Raw genomic sequence first — 18,874 nt, forward strand, 5'->3', positions numbered from 1 at the left:
GTAATAGAACATTACAATTAATGTCACCTGACATAATTTTAAATAAGGTAATGAAATCGATATTTGTTCTGCGAAAAGAAAAGGTGTGACGATTGGCAATATCAAGTGTATCAAAATAATCATATTTTCAAACTATGAGGCCAGATTTAAAGGCAACAGATCTGAGGAATCTATTTTGCACTGCTTAAGTATTATTTATATGTACAGTGTGATGAGGAGACCAGACTGGTGACGCATACTCCAAAACAGACCTTATATAAATAATATAACTGGAATTCATTCCCAACACCAAATCGTTATTTTTAACACCTCGACACGTGTTTCGATCACCAAGTGATCATCTTCAAGAGGAAGATTAAATCTTCCTCCAGTAATATTCATTACTACACCAAAGGTTCCAAACAGTGCATCATAAGATCTTATATAGGCTAGATAAACAATTCTGGTGGCATCCACTGTTAGATCCTTACGATTTCGGAAGACAAAACCAAGAAATTTAAGAGCTTTATTGATGGTGTTGATCTAGGTGGTGAATGAAAGGTTCGCATCAAAGATTATACCCAAACCGTTATGTATTTGCTGTCGTCTAGGTTACATGTTCATGAAACAATTTATTACATAATTTTTAACATTACACGTGTCCTCTTCCCGCAGGTACAACTTCGGGGATGTTACGGCTGCCGTCATAGGAAACACCAAGCTCTACTATGACATTTGGGGGGACGCCGTGAACATCGCTTCTCGGATGGACAGCACCGGAAAAAACGGTAGGATACAGGTAGGCGAGAACTGTCTCGAGATTTTACAAGAGAAATACGAGTTCGAACCGAGAGGATCGGTTTATGTCAAAGGCAAGGATAATATGAACGTTTATTTCGTCAAAAAGAAAAAAACTTCGACGTTCCTCTCGGTTCCTGACTCGTGAATGTGATGTCTAGTGAGACGATGGAGTACCTTTCACCTGGCTGTAGAGGTCTACGTTTGAGCGTTGATTTATCTATGAGTAGTTCGTGATAGAAGCGAATCTGTCGAGAAATTATGGAGGCTGTTCTGATCGGTTAAATCAATGGCAGTGTTGCATTTTATTACCCATATGATGCAAGATAGAGTCAGAGTTAACTCTTCAATTAAAAAACATAACCCATATCCGATATCGTTCAGTTTGGATTATTATCACATGCTTTGGTAATGCGTTTTTCTACTTCTCCATCTTTATACAAAAAAATGTGGGAATCTTCCGAAAGAAGGAAGAAAGCAAATAATTCCAAAATAAACTACAAAGATATATAGATATATAAAAAAGTAACTTTCAGACATAAACTGGAAAAAAGTTCTCTCTAAACAACTACTTTCATACAAACATCGAATTACATGGTCTTAAAATGGTCTTTTATACTTGGGAAAACTATGTGTTTAGAAAATTAAAAAAGCACTATTATTATGATAATAATAGTAAGATCTCTGGGTGAGACGAATACTATCTGAAAAGAAGAGAAATAATGTATTGAATATTGAGATTCAATCTTCGAACTACAAGTTATGAATAGTATCTTGCTCGGGATGGGTACCTTCCACACCAAATTAAGGAAATTTAAAATTTAATCTGCACTTTTTCCAATTGGTTTATAAAGGCCACTTTTTGAGCTTATCCCACTATTGCTATCTCGGAAAGGGTAAGACCTACAATGAAGGTTAAATTGGACAAAAGTTTCCTTTTTCGTAGAACTAGAATAATCTTTTTTTCAGATCTGGAATATCAGTGGTTGTTCTTTGAATAATCGACAAAAACTAGAATTTCGTTTTCAACGAGAACAGCCTACAAAATTTCTGACATTCATTTATTTACTAGTATCTTTCCCAGTGAGTTGTGTTCCTCGCAAAAAAAATCGCTTGAAAAATGTTTAATATATAACATTTTCTGTCAAAACACGCTGCTTTAGTTGTGTAATGATGAATATGACAATATATAAAAACGTTATTTGTTAAAGGCGATATATCAGAAGTAATGGACGAAATGAAAATTCTCAAATCGTGGAGAGGAATAATTATAAATGTTGCTATGTATGATAAAGGAATGGGTGAGACAACTTTCGGACCTTTATGCTATTCGAAACTGAGATTACTTATTATGCATTTAAATTTTAATGTTTGCACTTTAGCATTTTTTTATTTAGCAGAAGAATATTGTACCTAGAAGTCTAGTTCTGCGTTTTATGCCTTTCTGAAATTATATAGCTGATTGTCATTCTGTAAATCATAGAGTTACTTCCTTAAAATTTGCTGGGTGAATCAGAAAATAAGAATATTTAAATTCATTTGGAATTTGCTTATCAAAACTGTTTACTGTCACTCGCCTTTAGGCAAAAATCAGCATTTCCTAATTCTATGAATGATGTTATAAAACACTTTTAGTATATATACTGTGATATTGGAAGTGCGTTTTGGAATTTGATGGTTAATGATAATAAAGATAAACAGTGATATTTTTCGTCATAAAGCATTTCCGCTTTTATAAATTATCACAATATTGGTAGGTAAGTCAGTTATATAAGTCTGGACCATTGAATCTAGATCACATGTCTTATCAAAGGCCAAAACAGTACCCAAAAATCAATTTATTAAACAAATTATCTAGCAAGCTGAAGAAAACCAGAATTATAACATAAAATCATTTTTTCAAACTCACACGACTAATCAAAAACAAAATTATGTTTTAAGGATGAATTGATATATCAGTGTAAAAAAAATGTATTTATTTTAAAAACAAAGATGTTTTTTCAAATATCTCAATATCATCAACCTTCGTTTTTTTATAAAAGCTCGTAGACTATAAACCATCTGCTGCAAAACTCTTGTTGGGTCTAACTAAACTATTTCCGTCCAACAAAGTAACCCAAAAAAGATAGATGCGTGATCAAAGCATGCCACCACGCACATTTGCATCTATTGGGTAAAATAAACAATCCTCCTTACGCTGGATAATCAGATTTAACCGCAATCGGCTGGCGAAATTCATTGTTTAAGTGTCGGGTGTACATTAACGGTATCTTAAAGTTTGAAATTTTCAAAATGTCAGGTACTGAAACGGCTGAATGAACTGTTAATTTGTGTCCCTACACTCCACCTAAAAAAAATTCTATACCCAGCCACATATTATTAAAAAAATCGGTCGTTCTTTAGTGCGACTCTGTACAAGTAGCCTTGTCTGGGAGATCACGTGCACTATGCATGATAATGTTTTGGATCACTCCATTTTTTAGATGGACAGAGTATAATTAGCCAGTAACTCGTATCAAAACATTTTGACTATCAATTTTAGATATATAGAACTATAGATTTTATATTTATTCATTTTTGTGAAAGTTGAAAAAGCCAACCTGTCGTGGAGGCCAAGCTTTGCACTTCACTCTTTGCCTCTGCTACATGGCCTCCGTTATAATACAACTATAAACTTTCAGTAATTGAAGTGAAATAGAAACTACATCAAAAATTCTTTTATTTTGAATTTCACCGTTCTATGGATCGGAAATGATTCTTTCTTCATTGCGTTGTGAATAATTTGTCAAATTCTGAAATGCACTAAATAGTGTTGAAGATAGCTCAACTGATATATTAGTACTGAATATTGCCTTGAATTTGCTGCCTTCTCGTTATTTAATATTTCAGCTTGTTTCAACTGTCCTGAAAAAGAGATTCAGCAAATTTGCCTAGCCAACTTTTGGGACCATTACCTACGGGCAACTTTGATATTTGAGTTTCTAATAACGCTCAACTGATACAACCAAGAATTTATAATGGTATATTTTAGTATGGTTCAGTCTGATTCCGAAATTTCATTTAGTCCATTACTCAGCAGTGTGTAGCAAATAATTGTGTACCCCTCACCAACTTTTGTACATTACATATTGTATATTAGAACAAAATCCATTTTATATACTATACAGGAACTATATACAAAATTTTTATAGAACTGGCCTTTCAGGATCCCAAAGAATTTGAACCAATAGACTAAAATATTTTGTACAATGACTGATTCCGAACAAGAAGTGCAACAGCAATTAATGAGATTATTTTGTGATTTTTCGTGCATTTAAGACTTCAAAAATTTTATTACACCCAATAATATCCTTTTGGATCCACTCCTTTCATACTTTTTGAATATTGAAAACCATTCACAATAAATATAGTGAAAGCCGATTGAAATGGTGATCTCATTGTTGTTAAGTTTCACTGCAGAAATATTTTAAGTAATCTGAACAATCTGTGATATATTTAATATTTTAAAGACACTTTGACCAATGGATTACTTTTATTACTGTTCAATGTCCTATATTCGTCTGGATTCGTTCATTTACACCATTTAGATTTGTGAATGATTACGTTTTTTTTTAATTTGATTCTCAACTTGAATATAAGTAATTGATATGTTGTCAAAGTGTGTTTAAATCCTGAATCTAAAACTTAGTATTTTTTCTCTGGTTCCTTTTGGTGTTGCTATTTTTTCTTCATTTCAACTACCTGGAATTATATTCAGTGGTTGTTCTTTTTGTTTTAACGAACCAAATAACCAAAATGGAAGTTAATTTGTAGTAAACTAATTTTAAGTATATTGATATGACTAGCATCTTTGTCAGATTTTCTATGGATTTTTTTACTGAAATGAAAAAGAAAATGTTATATTTTTGATATTATTGAAAATATCGTACTCAAAACTTATTAATCAAAAGCTAATTGTGCTGATATTTCTCTAGATTTGCTCATGAATCGAATAGATATAAAATAAAATATTTGGGGTTGTGTACAAATCCATAGAAAATTTGACTCGAAACAATACTTTAGTGGCAAATAATAATATAAATATTAAGTTCTACAAGTTCAATAATCAACTAAAGTATATCAAATATTGTTCGTTTATTTATTCATAAGCACTGATGAAGAAGTATCGTAACATTATTTTTTGGTTGAGTTTTCCTTCTTTCGAGATGCATTGTTATAAATTTTTATGTGAAAAATCTGCTCTATGTGAAATTGTATGGGTATACTTCTATAAAAACGCAGCAAAGTAAACACTGATATTACACTAGCTTTAAAGTAACCTTGTACCTTATGTGACAGTTCGACTGTCCAGCATGGAATAATTGTTTAAATGTATTTCTGTATCTTGGAACTGACTTCTATATGATGTTATATTTTATAGTTTTTTCGTAATTTTAGACAATGAATACCACCATACACATATATACATCAGTTAACTTTCAGCTCTGAGATCGAGAAATGATGCTTGTTCCTAACGTTGTGTTAATATTTTACTAAAGCTAATGTCAAAAATCCAACGTTGACTTAGAGGCAGCAGAAATTACTTGAGGTTGATTGCTGAGTGCTTGAAAAAAGATGATGTTTTCACATAACATGAGAGTGACCCCAAAAAAGGTTTCCTTTTTTTTCAGGAAAACAAAACATTTTATATATTGTTTATATATCTGTCTAAAAATTGAATATTTTTCTAAGTAATCGTTATATTGTTCGACACATTTTGTGTAGTGAATAGTTAAATTTCTATCTTATTAAAAATAATTTTTTGAAAATTACTCGAGAAGGAAAATATCCTTAGAGTTTTCCAATTTTAACCCCAGAATGCTTCTGAAATTTTTAATGAGTTGAAAATTAATGTTTTGTAACATTTCTCTTCTTATATTCTGAATCTTAGGTGAATTGATAAATTATCAACTAATTTCACTATTATGTTGAATGAGAATATTTCGTCATCTAATCTCAAATATAGGGATTGTCACAATTCTATTCTGTAACACGGCTTGCATATTTGACATTAGTAATTGTGATGTAGAAAGCTTTTGTAAATATACTGTATTTATAAATTTGAACATATTTATTTATTCCGTTAAGTTTTTCATTCCTATGTGAATCACTGGAGGGTTGACTCTTTCAAAAAAAGTTATTTGTTTACTACTACTGATTATTGTATCCTCAAATTGAATTTTCAACAAAATATACTTGAACTGGTCAGCAAATTCTTTTATTCAGAATGGTATGCTGTCTCTTGTGATTCACGGAGTGTAATAGGTTGTCGTTTTCTAAAGTGCCTTCCAAATATGTACATTTTTTTGTTATTTAGTTTATACATTATATAATTTTTATTCTGCACCGTCCTTCTAAATAATTGTATATTAATACAATAATGATATTAAAGTAAATGAAATGAAAAACTGTCTTACTTTTTTCCTAATTGTCAATAATAATGATAGAAATACGGTTGTAACACCTACTGCTTTTGGATAGATTATTTCTCACATTTTCGAACAATGTATTTTAAATTATCAGACACAAAAAAACTTGCATACAAGACCAACAAATATTCACCTGTTCCGTTTACCATCTAAAATCCGGAAATTACCGTTTATCCTTTACAAATAGACAAAAAAAAATTGTGGCCACTGATTGAACAGTATTGATGAGTCAGATCAAATGTGTGTTTTTGTAATTGTTTCATTTTTAATATGATGTCATTTTCGATTGTATGTTTAATCAATCAACCTAAATAATTTAAAACGAGACAGATAACAAAATACGAAATTAGTTAGAAAATAGTAAATGATGCTACATCAGATTAGGGTAATTACACTAACACAAGCTGTCTTCAGTATTGGAATTAAATCTGATTTGAAATATGCTTTTTTTAAAGATTGTTAAGATTTTAATTTTCCTCGTCTCCAGTTGTAGATTGTTGTATACTATAATTTGTTTGGATGGCTTCATAGCTACAAAGCTAATAATTTATTTTCTTATCAGGGATGCAGTTTCCAATATGAATAATACTACTACTGCCAGAAATTTATACTCGAATCTGGATTTTTTGATTAACACATGTATCTTATTGCCCATTTTCATTAGATTGAAATGACCTGCATGTGGTTGTTACCAAAACCCCCGGAAGGGGGTGATGATAAACCATCTTTGCATAGGACAATCAGAGTTCATTGAACTGCACATGCTAGTTTGCTTTTGAGGGTCTCAATATGGTTATCGAAATTCAATCTTCTATCAATGTGTAACCTAAGGAATTTTGTATCAAGTTTGTTCTCAATTTCTGTTTAAAATCTGTTTGAACATTCTCCTAGTGAAACATTATCAATATGCCCTCTGAAAGCAACATTTTTTTTTAATGTAAATGAAATTGAGTTTGCACATGAAAAATCAATAATTATAAGATAGTAATAGCTAAATAATTTAAAGTAAAGCTCAAGACAGTATTATAAGACTAGATGAACGGTTCTCAGAAATTTTTCTTTATAATATTTTGGCATGATATTACTTTTACCAATTCGTTAAACTATAGAGTGATATCAGTCAAATATTCATTTATTCCATAAATGAGAAAACACATTCAGTTACGTAAAACACAAAAGAGGCTGTGGAAAATAATTCAGTAGAAAAGTAATAAATTCAAAGTTTTTACTACTATATTGGAATGATTTGTATTTACATTCAACCATTTCTTTGAATTCACTGTAATTTCATTCCATAACACATGAAAAACCAACAAAACAATAAAAACAACTTATTATGAGACTCCTCTAAGAAGATCTGGACCAACACCCAATTTTGAAGAAATTTTCAGTTGAGAAGCGGCAGCATCTCGAAGAGAAAACAAATGCACCATTTCCATTTCTGACCTGGCTAATGATATGGCTTTGTTGAAGAGTTCGATAGCTAATACCAAGTTACCCCTAAAAAAGTACGAAATGTTTTATTTGATGTATGTGACACAAAATTTAATATTCTTCCTACCTCTGAACTTCTACAGTACCCAAGGTTTCGTAGGCGAATTCAGACTTTTCATCGATTCTTATCCCTTGTCTCATCAACTCTACTGAATTTTCAATTTCGCCCTTCCATTGCAGAAGCAGAAGTCCCCTGTGAACATATATTGAAGCATTGTGAGGATCGATTAACAAAGCTTTCTGATATAATTCTTCCGCTTCCTGAAATTCCTGCTTTTCCGTTTTGATTTGAGCAAACAGGATGAAAGTCTCTGGGTTATCAGGAAATTTCTCAGTGGCTGCCTGGAAGTCTCTCATGCTCTGCATAAGGATGCCTACATCTTGGGTTTGCATGGCATATCGATAATCTGTATAACATTTTTGTACTACAGCTACAGCAAAATTTGGATTCAGTTCTACGGCTTTCTGAAAGTCTGATCTGGCTTCATCCGTTCTCTCCATCAACAGCTTGACCTGCCCTCTGTGGTGATAAACATCTGAAAAAATTATTGATGTCTCTCATGAAAAAACTTGACATTGTTGGAAACCAAAGTTACATTTAGTTAGTTACAAGGTTACATTGAGTTATTTTATGGTATCCCACAGAGTTCTATATATTAGCATTACAAGATTCATCATAAATTAAGATTGCATGAAAAACATCCCACAGATAACTATGTATATAATAAAATTTATATGAATACAATCACATATTATTCAGGAGAGTAGAAGCTTTCATTCGATGAAAACACTTTCACAACTTTTTTAAATCTCTTGATTTCATTTGAATTAATTACTGTAAAGTTGTAAGTAAACATTCAAATATGAGTAAAAATGGTAGGTTGAAACTCTAAGGCTAGCTGCAAGTTGGGGTATTTCTAATTGAAAATAGTTTGAATACATTGAATTGTTTACGATAATAAAGCTTAAGATTTCCAAAAAAAAATCAAAAAATCATCTGATGCTACATGATTCGATACACTATTATCTTAGTTCCATACATATATTATCTCTGGTTTGTGATAAATGTTCATTAGTGAAATTTATGTAAATGTAAAGAAGGTTCACTTCTAGTTTTTTTTAAAGATTAACTTTAGCAGAACCCTTACAAACAATTTTTAATCTTTTTCTATCCATGGGAACCTTATCTGAATTCTGGAAGCAAAGTTTTCTCACTCCAATACACAAATCATGATCACCACGCACATTTGCATCTTTTGGGTAAAATAAAAAGCCTCCTTATGCTGGTCAATCAGATTCAACTGCAATCGGCTGGCATAATTTATTCAGGTATATCGCTACAGAGTCGGAGTGGTGAGTTACGTTTCAACGCCTGTGGTGTGCACATATACGGTATTTTGAAGTTTAAAATTTTCAAAATGTCAAGTACTGATACGGCTGTGTAGCAATTTCTCCGCCTAAAAAAATTTCCTATACCTAGCCGTATATTATTAAAAAAAAAATAAAACTTCAGTTGTTCCTTAATGTGACTCTGTACAAGCTGCCTTGTCTAGGAGATCACGTGCACTATGCATGATATGTTTTGGAGCACTCTGTTAGATGGAAAGAATATAAAGAAAAAACACCAGGTTGGCTTTATTTATATTAACTTCGATAGGGTGTATCATGATTTTCTCACGGCTAAGCTCCTAGCCTAGCATTAGGCATCAACACTAACATGTTAAAATGAATAAAGAGTTTGAATTGAAGGGGTTATATTTTTAGTAGTGATTAATTTATGGGAAAGAAAGTTTTTGTATCAAGATGGAGTAGTAGAAAGCCAAAAACCTTACCAAAAAAGCATAAAGAGTTATTCAGTGATTAGGAATCATATTAAATATGCTGGTTTCCTATCATGACAAATTTCTGTTACATCTGGTGTTCCTCAAGGATCGCATATAGGTCCAATTATACAACCACAGCTATTATCTAACGTTTGCAGTTGATCTCAAACTTTAGTTGATAGTGACGCAGAACTGTTACAGCTAGACTCAAATAACTTATCTTTTTGGTGTGAATAATTAAATAAATATGTTTTGTTCAAAGTAGAAGTTTTTGATATTAAAAAGTTTCTGATAAAACGCCCAAGCATTAGCTTTGGTTTTTAGTTAGTTTTACACAATCACGTGTAAGTATGTTCAATTCTACAAGTAGTTGACGAAACTACGTAACATTTGGTCCAAAATAATTTGTCTTCTGACAAAGTATGTTCAGAATTGAATTGAATAAATTGAACTAACCGTACCTGACACATTTGGGCCCAGTTCAGCTGCTTTATCAAAATCTGCGAGGCAATCTTGAATTCTATCAGTCTGCATTTTGATTGATGACCTTTTGACTAGTGAATTCACGACTATTAAAGGATCTGCATCTTCAGTTTCGATGATGGCAGTCAGATCCTCTTCAGCTTCCTTAAATTGTCCCGTCAGAAAATAAAAGGATGCCCTTAGTGAGAGTGCTTCTAGTTTGTAACTTGACTCAGATTCACTTAAATTTAGTTCCTCTGTACATGCTGGTATAACCTCTTCATACTTTTCAGTTGCAAATGCTAATTTGGCTTTGAGGAATCCTGAAATATGTATTTCAAAGAAACGTAAATAAATAAAAATATTTATTTATACGGTAGTAATAATAATAATAATAGCTATTATTAAGTTTGTTAAAAAAGTAATATAGGTGGTTATAACTACAAATTTACAATTTGAAAAAATGAGTAATGAAAATATAATAAAATAAAATAAAAAAAACTGTACCAGAAAATTAAAAATTATTCATGAAATATTTAGATGCAGTTTCAACACTATATTCTAGGGAATAAAAATTGATATCACATAAATTTGAAATTAAATTGAAGTTATTGCTAAATATAGGTGACTTGAGGTACAAATTGGTTCTGGCCAGTCGACTGTAAAAAGTTTTTGTACTACTAGGTCTAAAATGAGGCACACAGAAATTTATAAGAAATAACACCTCCATAGCATCCACATTGTTGTGCAGTAATTTATACAGAAAAATTATTCCAGCAAGTTTTCTGCGTAATTCAAGACTTTCAATATCGAATGTTATGGTAATAGATTCATATAATACCTCCATCAGGATAGATACATGGTAGATGGTATACAAGATGAGAAACGAACCAAATATTTCATATTTCAAAGCAAATGTAGATGCAAAAAAATAAAATTATACATATTATTCAAATATTATTATTGTTATGCTACATAATTTTGTTCTATGTTTGTTTGAAAGTGATTGACAGTGTTTCTTGGTGAATGTTACAAGTTCAGACGTCCGTTGTCTACAAAGGTGTTAACAGATTTAAAAACTATGGAAGAACAAATAAAATGAAAATGAATGAAATATTAAAAAAAATTAAAGATGCTGCTGAATGAATGAGAAACAACTGCGACACTAGCCTCTGTGAGGAATTTTGCATAAATGTCTGTCGGAAATAATTCAATATCCAGCGTGGTATTAGCCGAGGAGGTAGTTGTTTTTCAATAGACGTTTATCACACCCTACTGTGTAGGTAGTTGGGAGAGATTAATATTTCGAAATATTTATTTCCTTATACGTATGTATCTCTCCTCGATAGTTTTCACTATTAATTAAAATAACTAAAAATTCTACAAATTATCGAACCAAAATATTCGAATGAGTTAGTTGAAAAAGAAAGGAGTAGACCAAAAGAAAAACTGATGAATATAAAAATTCCAAAAATGTAAGAAAGCTTATTTGTGACGCGCAAACAAATTATTGTGACCTGAATTGATAATGAACTAATAGGTTACCAATAAGTGAAAAGTCAAAATATAAACAAACAAACATTAAATAAAAATGTAACAATCAAGATAAATGATGAAAAAATGCAAACAAATTAAAAATTAAATAAATGAAGAAAAGGATTTGAACCAAGTTACTAAACAACATTTTGATTGCTAGTATCCACAATCATCTTTGAGTGATAACTGGCCTATTCATGATATTTGTGACTATTAATAGGTCATTTGTGCCCTTTCATTTCTCTCAACGCTCTCCTCCCTCTTCTAAGTTTCTGATTCAGTGCAACACAGACCGTTTGCCGCTTAATTAGATGTTTCAATAAATTGTGTATTTACACACCAGTTTGGCTGAATGCATTGTTGTTCAACTTGTATGCAGCTTCTTTAAACTTTCTCTCAAACCGATATTCCTCCCTATTAATGGTTTTAGCTTAATTTCGATATAACATCAAGTGGTCCAAAGCAGAAATCAGCCGCAGGAAAGACCGGTTTGAAAGGAAGTTTAAAAAAACTACATATATGTTGAAATAACACATTTAGCCAGGCAAGTGTGGAGATACGCAACTTATGGAAACCACGAATCATGTGGGAAACTGGTCTGCATTTCACTGAACTGGAAACTAATAGGAAAGGATCGCCTGAAGACAATGTGTATACTAACAATCAAAATGTCATGAAGTACATTTGTTATTTCTTTTTTTCATTTCATTTGCATTTTCCATCATTTATCTTGTTGTTGATAATTACTTGACATTTCAGTTATTGTTAACCCATTTATTAAATCATTTTCATTTCAGGTCACAATTTGTTTGCTTTAGCTATTAGCTATAAATTTTAAAATAAGGGTACTTTAGGGTTGCAAAATTTTTAATTTTATACTTTTCAAGCACCCTGCAAAAAATTTCTTTTTCATTTTGTATTTAGAATCTTATTTCTTTGGGAATCAAATTTTTTTACGCAGAATGACCTTTCTTCGAAAAATTAAATTTTTGCCTGCTTTTTCTGTTCTACCACATATACAGTAAAATACATATTTACCCTTCAAATCACCCAGACCTAAAGGATCAGTAGTTTCCAACAGTTTTTTGTAAACAGGATCATGGGAGAAAGAAGAGAAGTAAGTTTTTATGAAACTTTTTGAAGGTATGACAGGTTTCCTAGTTTTAATTGCCTCGGAAGCATTCTTTTTTCCCAGTTCTTTCAGTACACGATCAGCCATCAAGAGGGCATTTTGATTCCCAAAGTTTTGTAATAGACACACTGATGTTATATCGTCAAGGGCATTTTCCCAATCTTTGATTATTTCTTCAGCCTTAGCTCTTCTATAAAGGGCTTTTTCATAGCGGTTATTGAGTTCAATAGCCTTGGTACAATCTGAAATCACGGCGCTCCATTTCTTCAACTGCTCATAGGCAGCCGCCCTATTTTGGTAATAAGTCGACAAATCAGTTTTGAATTCTTCTGGGATTGTATCGATGGCCTGATTGTATAGATTGATGGCCTCATCATATTTCCCTTTTTTAAACATGTTATTACCTTCACTTTTAAACCTCTGAGCTTTTTGAAAAGGCGTCTCTTCTTTTTCCTTATCTATAGTTGATTCGACGGTTTGTATCGTTTGGGTTTTGTTGGTTTTCAAGTACCAATAAGCTAATCCTAAAGCTCCCGCCGCTCCTAAACCAAAAGCGATTTGCCATTTCAAAGATGTTGATGGCATTTCTGTTTTCAAAAATTTTTAATCCTGTCAACCTGTCACACGCCTCCAAGAAGCAAGATACTCAAGGCAAAGAAAACATCAAACTAAATGTGAGGTTATGTGTTATGTCCGACTATTTTTTTCCTATGTCAGTCACTCTAACCTTAGAAGGGTTCCAAAATTCTGTGGTCCCGGACAGCATACTAAGAAGGATAACTTGGACTTCCTTCATCGATACGAAGTATAGTGTTTCGGACTTCGTTTGTTTAGATTGTTCAACTCTATTGAAATTTGCCAAAATGTTTATTGAAACTACTCGAAGAATAATTTTGAGCAATGAAATGAAAGCTTTGAATCTGTCAATCAAAAGTACGAAGAATGAAAAATTGAAAACATAAATGTTATCAAAATTGAAGAAAGTGAATCAATACATATGAAAAATGTGGAAAACTGATTACCGTCTGTTTGACTGTGCATTTGTGAGAGATAATCTCGAAAACGGTTAACCGATTTTGATGTGGTTTTCACTAATGTATTGTGAAAAAACTGTTAAGCTTCGCTTCAGTGTTTGATTTATTCAAATCGGTTCATGAAAGAATTGTGTCAATTTCAAAATACTATGAAAATATTGTCGAGTTGATTTGGCTGGAATGGTAAATTATATTTATAGTTTGTGAAACAATTTTCTAATGAATTAAAGATATGCTAATACATGAAAACTTTCTGCTGTTACAAAATCTGGTAAAACCCAAAAACAGCAACAGCTATACAAAATATCCTTAAATGTCTGATTAATCATTTGTGATGATGTTATTCTATTTGAGCTGTAGGAGTTTTCAATCCTAAAGCATCGATGGTTAGAACGGGTTTCTAGGAATCTTAGTCAGAACAAACCTAAAAGCTAACACAGAATGTGAGTCGCGATACAAAAAATTGACAGTGACGTGAGTTTGAGGTTAGGTTAGTTAAAAAAAATATAAACAACTTTTGCAACTGTTGTTAATTCGGTTATTAATAGTTGGTGCTGAACATTTTTTTGTCGGAAAAAAAAATCTCTTTTGATCCTGATTGTGCACCTAATCTCCTAGTATGAGGCATTGAAAGAACTAGAAAACCTCATACCCAATTTATTGGAGTAGTCATGCCCCATTTAAAGAAATCCTACATATATATCAACCCTGAATTCGGAATTGAACATAATATAGTAATACCGTGTGAAGAACCATTGAGTGAATTGGTACATATACTGTTAACAAAATATAATTTACCTGTATATTGTGAGGAGGAATTTTCCGAAGACTTGTTGTCATTCATCAGAGACAGAAGTGTCGAATACTTTAATGAAGCTACCTCGAAGCTGATCAATGATGCTAAAGAGAACAAAATCAATTTAGAGGATGTCACCAAAGAATGGGAGAAGGTCATGAAGGAAGAAATGTCTGAATATGGAGAACGTAGATGCGCTTCTGATGATGAACTTTTTGCCACAGCATACCACAAAATGGTTCACTCTCCAGCCTTGGAGACAATCCTTCAATTAGAACACATGTATTCTAAAACTGTTCGACGAAAAACTGAGGAGAAAAACAGATTGATACAAGAACTCTCAGAATGTCAGAGCAAGGAAATGAACAATGCCGTTGATAGACTAGAAAAAGACATGACTGAAACTAAAATTAATGAGTTGGTGGCAAGACACTACGAGGCTCATGCTTTGCTTCAGGGAAAACTAACAAGCGAGTTGGATACGATCAAAGAAGCTCAAAGAAGAGAATATCGTGAGTGGTTGATGCAGATGCTTGAAGATAATCAAACTAACAGTTCTCTTCCTACTCCGAACTCTCCTCTTACCCCTCCAGAGATATTGATACCCCCTAACAGCTGCGACAGAGAACTAATGGAAACTCCCATTTTAGAGGAAAGCTTTACTATTCACTTAGGATCTCAACTGAAACAGATGCACAATATTCGCATTTTATCTGCTAGTGTGATGAATCTTTGCTCTATTGAGGATAATAGGCAACTGTCTGAACCTACTCCACAACTGCTCCAAACTGCTTTGGCTCTCTATTCAAATGATTTATCTGGTTTGGTACTCTTGGCTGACAATAAAATAGGTTCTCGAATCACCAAAGAGTTCCAAGAAGTTTGCCAGGTTTCAACCGAGTTCCACTTCCCACATGTCGAAGACCAGCTGAATAAAATCTCCAGTATAGCACAAAAATATTTGAAGAGCGAGCAGCGGAGTGCAAGTAGAAAGTCAAACAGTGAACTTTTAGCTCCCGGCGACTTCTACATAACTAGGCATTCAAACCTGGCTCAGGTCCATGTTATTTTTCACATGGTTTCAGATGACAGTTTGAGGGGAAGTGACATAAACAGTAGACATCCTGTGGTACTAGGACTGAGGAATATTCTAAAAACTGCTTGCTCGAATGATATCACATCTTTAACTATTCCATTGCTTTTGCAGTATGAAATGACAGAAGATATGACCATTTCTTGGTGTGAGAAAAGGGCGGAATTAGTCTTCAAGTGTGTGAAAGGGTTCATGATAGAGATGGCTTCTTGGGGAGGTTCTGATTTAAAAAATCTACAGTTCATGCTTCCACCTGGGATTTCGAATCAAGTATTTCATTCTCTGACGGAAATGTTGCCTAGGATATTCAAGGTCTCAAATCCGAAAGTTTTGCAATGAAAATTGCTGGGGATAAAAGTAAACTCAAGACTCGGAAATACTCTTTTAGTTACTTTATATTAACAATTCAATGTTTCAAAGTATAATTATTATAATAATTGTTATATATTTTATTATTTAAGCTTGTAGAACAATTATTTGATATATGTCGTCTAATCTTAAGCAGGGATCCTGTATACAAAGTTTAGCTCTGAGAAGTAAATTTGACTTTTTTGAATTAAACAGAAACAGTTTAATATCACCAAAAATTATCATTTCTATAAAGCAAGTTTGGAATCTATTAAGTTTGTAAATAAAAATTAGAATTCCAGTGTTGTCATGTCTTCAAACAATATGAAAAAAAAATTCCAGTCACTAGACCCAAATAAAGGACAGTATACAATCTTTGGATGAAAATGTTGAATAAAGACAATATATACATATCGTAATAGTAATACATTCACAGAATATTCGAAAGAAAAAAAGGGGTAAAAATTCAAGTAAGCATTTGATGATTTACAAACATAATATACAGTATTGGGATGAAAGTGTGGAATATAGGAAATATACATATATCCTAACACTAATACCTGCAATAAATAAAAAGCATTCTAACAAGTATTCCGTTGGGTCGGTTGGATTTTGATTTCGACCCTATGCTTTGATTCTTTTTAGCAAATCAGGATCTCTGTTGACGTTCAACAATGTCTGAACGATGCTCATGCAACGATTTTTTGGGTCAAAATTCAGCATTTTTGGAACGAATTTAGCTGGCGCACGCTTCATGACCAAAATTTGAAAAAAAAAATGCTTGGCGTGAGCCAACCGATAGGCCGACATTATCAGCAAATTCTCTAATAGTAATTCGACGATTCTAAAACGATTTTCTTCACTTTCTCAACATTTTCATTGGTTGTTGTTGTACTGGGGCGTCCAGGGCGAGTGTCATCATCAACATCTCGACCTTTTGTGAAATTTAATTGTGATCTCACATCCATAATTCGCGCTCATTTAATTTGGAGTAAAAACGAATAGTTTTGTTAAAATTGTATGTAATTACATCCTTGATGATTGAATGGTTCATGTCATTTTTTCCAATCATTTTCCACATTTGAGGTAACTTTAAATCGGTTCTAATATTCATTTCCCTTGTAGTTTAAATATGTACCAATCATCATTTTCAATTGGTCCACTGTGCCGTAAGGGAAGCAGAGACCACAAAAAAAGAGAAGAAGAAAAGAAGCAATGGCTACTCCATTGCTGTCAAATCAAAAGACAGTTGTCATTCAATTCCAAATTGTGGTAAGGGCATTCTTGAAGGTCTGATAACTCCTAATTTCTAAAATAAAATCAATACTATCATTCACCGAAAATGTCGAAATTGATTGCCCAAGTTCCAGTTTTAGCAGGGAGTGAGTTATTTTAGATTAAATCAACATTTTAAAATTATGTAATCACTAACCCCGAAAATTGTTTAAATGTTGGATAATTAAATAAAAACATTCATTATAATTTGCATTCTAGTTTGCTAAATAACTGATATAATAATACTATTGTAAATAACTAAAATAATGTTTTCCACTCCATTTCACAGAACTTATTCAGGAAGGACGACCTAGGTTCAACACTTTCATGAAATACGCTAGAGTAGAACTTGTGCCTCCAACTCCAGCAGACATTCCACAAATACGGGCTGGAATAGGCCGTCTGATTAGTGGAGCAAGGAATGGCACTTGGAAAAACCTCACTGTTAAAGAAGCGTGGATAAACACTCTTGTCGGAATTGAAGTATTGTGTTGGTTTTATGTTGGGGAGTGCATCGGAAAACGCCATATTGTTGGTTATAACGTTTGAACATTTACTGCTGTTTTCTATTGTCAGTTTTGGGTTGAACTCGTCAGAGAAATAGTAATGCCTCTGTAGATAAATTGTCTATAAAATGTCACAATAAAGATTTCTTTTTCATGTTAACCCTCACCCTTCCAAATACTTCATAACATTTATGCATATGTGTAAATCCTTTTCATCCCAATGACTGAGTTATACTAAATTTGGGGTCATCTAACAGCCGACTTCCATTTTCACTGAAATAATTTTTTTCAATTACTTCATTAGAAATGAGAAGTGTTGATTTGATTTTGTTTTTTCATGTAACGAAAGTGGTGAAATTTTACAATCAAATGGAAGAAAATCGTTTCAGCATGTTAAATTCAAATATGCTGGGTTCGAAGACTGGAAGTGAATCAGGTATCATTTACAAAATTGCTACACAGTATAGTAAATTTCACTTATATAGAATATTGTCATCCTCAAGATGAAACACTCGATTCATTCATAACATTACTTTTTGTCACAAATAAGTCAAATGCAATAATGGCACAATGAATGGATTCAGTGTTTCATTTCATGTTGATGCTGGAGAAGCAATAAGACATGCGTCTTATTCTGAAACGTTGATGTCCGCCGTTGAGGATGACAATGTTCCATGTAAGTCAAATTTTCTCTAGTATACTGTATTGAGTAGCAATTCTGTGTACCATAACTCATTCAATTCTACAACGAGTATTTGGAGAACAAATTGAATAGGAAACAGTATTTTGTACAATTTCTTTTTCAAAAAAATGTCTACTATTGTGAAAGCAAAATACAAATTGTTTAAAAATGATTGTTGAGGAATAGTTATTTTATATAGGTACTTCGATACACACTCAGCTGTTTCTTGCCAGTATTGTATTGTTAAATTAAACAATTTATGTATTACTAAAATTTCTCCACAATCTTATTCTCAAGTAATATCCCATTGGGTCAAATTCATCAGAAATTTAATGTTTCTGGGAAGCCGCAATTGCAACTTTGTATGTAAGATGACTCTTAGAATACCGAAGAAAAAATTATTCTAATAGGTATTCATAAAAAGCTAGAAAAGTGGAAAAATAAAAAA

General features: G+C 32.4%; 4 protein-coding genes across 4 annotated transcripts in view; 3 read left to right on the top strand and 1 right to left on the bottom strand.

Annotated features, from left to right (window-relative positions):
* Positions 1-8,167, top strand: part of Ac13E (Adenylyl cyclase 13E) — a 36,912-nt gene extending 28,745 nt beyond the window's left edge. Inside the window, exon 9 of the mRNA XM_023158023.2 lies at positions 655-8,167. Coding sequence (XP_023013791.2) covers positions 655-925 — 271 coding nt within the window. The 3' untranslated portion in view covers positions 926-8,167. The remainder of the gene's footprint in view (positions 1-654) is intronic.
* Positions 7,457-13,365, bottom strand: Tom70 (Translocase of outer membrane 70). Its single transcript, XM_023158032.2, has 4 exons — positions 12,599-13,365; positions 10,024-10,347; positions 7,807-8,275; positions 7,457-7,745 (listed from the first exon to the last, which is right to left on the bottom strand). Exons 1-4 carry the CDS (start codon positions 13,275-13,277, stop codon positions 7,580-7,582), a joined length of 1,638 nt encoding a protein of 545 aa, XP_023013800.1. The 5' UTR covers positions 13,278-13,365; the 3' UTR covers positions 7,457-7,579.
* Positions 13,366-14,163: 798 nt separating this feature from the next.
* Positions 14,164-16,264, top strand: LOC111503678 (FERRY endosomal RAB5 effector complex subunit 3). Its single transcript, XM_023158043.2, has one exon. The coding sequence runs from the start codon at positions 14,398-14,400 to the stop codon at positions 15,952-15,954; it is 1,557 nt and encodes a 518-aa protein (XP_023013811.2). The 5' UTR covers positions 14,164-14,397; the 3' UTR covers positions 15,955-16,264.
* A 914-nt stretch (positions 16,265-17,178) lies between these two features.
* On the top strand, positions 17,179-17,904 carry ATPsynG (ATP synthase, subunit G). The gene is made up of 2 exons (XM_023158075.2): positions 17,179-17,345; positions 17,528-17,904. Exons 1-2 carry the CDS (start codon positions 17,306-17,308, stop codon positions 17,785-17,787), a joined length of 300 nt encoding a protein of 99 aa, XP_023013843.1. The 5' UTR covers positions 17,179-17,305; the 3' UTR covers positions 17,788-17,904.
* The last annotated feature ends 970 nt before the right edge of the window (positions 17,905-18,874 follow it).

The sequence above is a fragment of the Leptinotarsa decemlineata genome, unplaced genomic scaffold, assembly GCF_025532065.1.
Source record: "Leptinotarsa decemlineata unplaced genomic scaffold, Ldec_3_MD MMD2_tig00026328_RagTag_RagTag, whole genome shotgun sequence".
Taxonomy (NCBI): Eukaryota; Metazoa; Arthropoda; class Insecta; order Coleoptera; family Chrysomelidae; genus Leptinotarsa; species Leptinotarsa decemlineata.

Excerpts from the sequence above, each read along its gene's own strand:
- Tom70 (XM_023158032.2), bottom strand. The coding sequence starts at position 13,277 with ATGCCATCAACATCTTTGAAATGGCAAATCGCTTTTGGTTTAGGAGCG. Across the intron at positions 8,276-10,023 it reads ACTGGGCCCAAATGTGTCAG|ATGTTTATCACCACAGAGGG; the intron begins GTACGGTTAGTT and ends TAATTTTTTCAG. Across the intron at positions 7,746-7,806 it reads GGTACTGTAGAAGTTCAGAG|GGGTAACTTGGTATTAGCTA; the intron begins GTAGGAAGAATA and ends GTACTTTTTTAG.
- ATPsynG (XM_023158075.2), top strand. The coding sequence starts at position 17,306 with ATGTCGAAATTGATTGCCCAAGTTCCAGTTTTAGCAGGGA. Across the intron at positions 17,346-17,527 it reads AGTTCCAGTTTTAGCAGGGA|AACTTATTCAGGAAGGACGA; the intron begins GTGAGTTATTTT and ends TCCATTTCACAG.
- LOC111503678 (XM_023158043.2), top strand. The coding sequence starts at position 14,398 with ATGCCCCATTTAAAGAAATCCTACATATATATCAACCCTGAATTCGGA.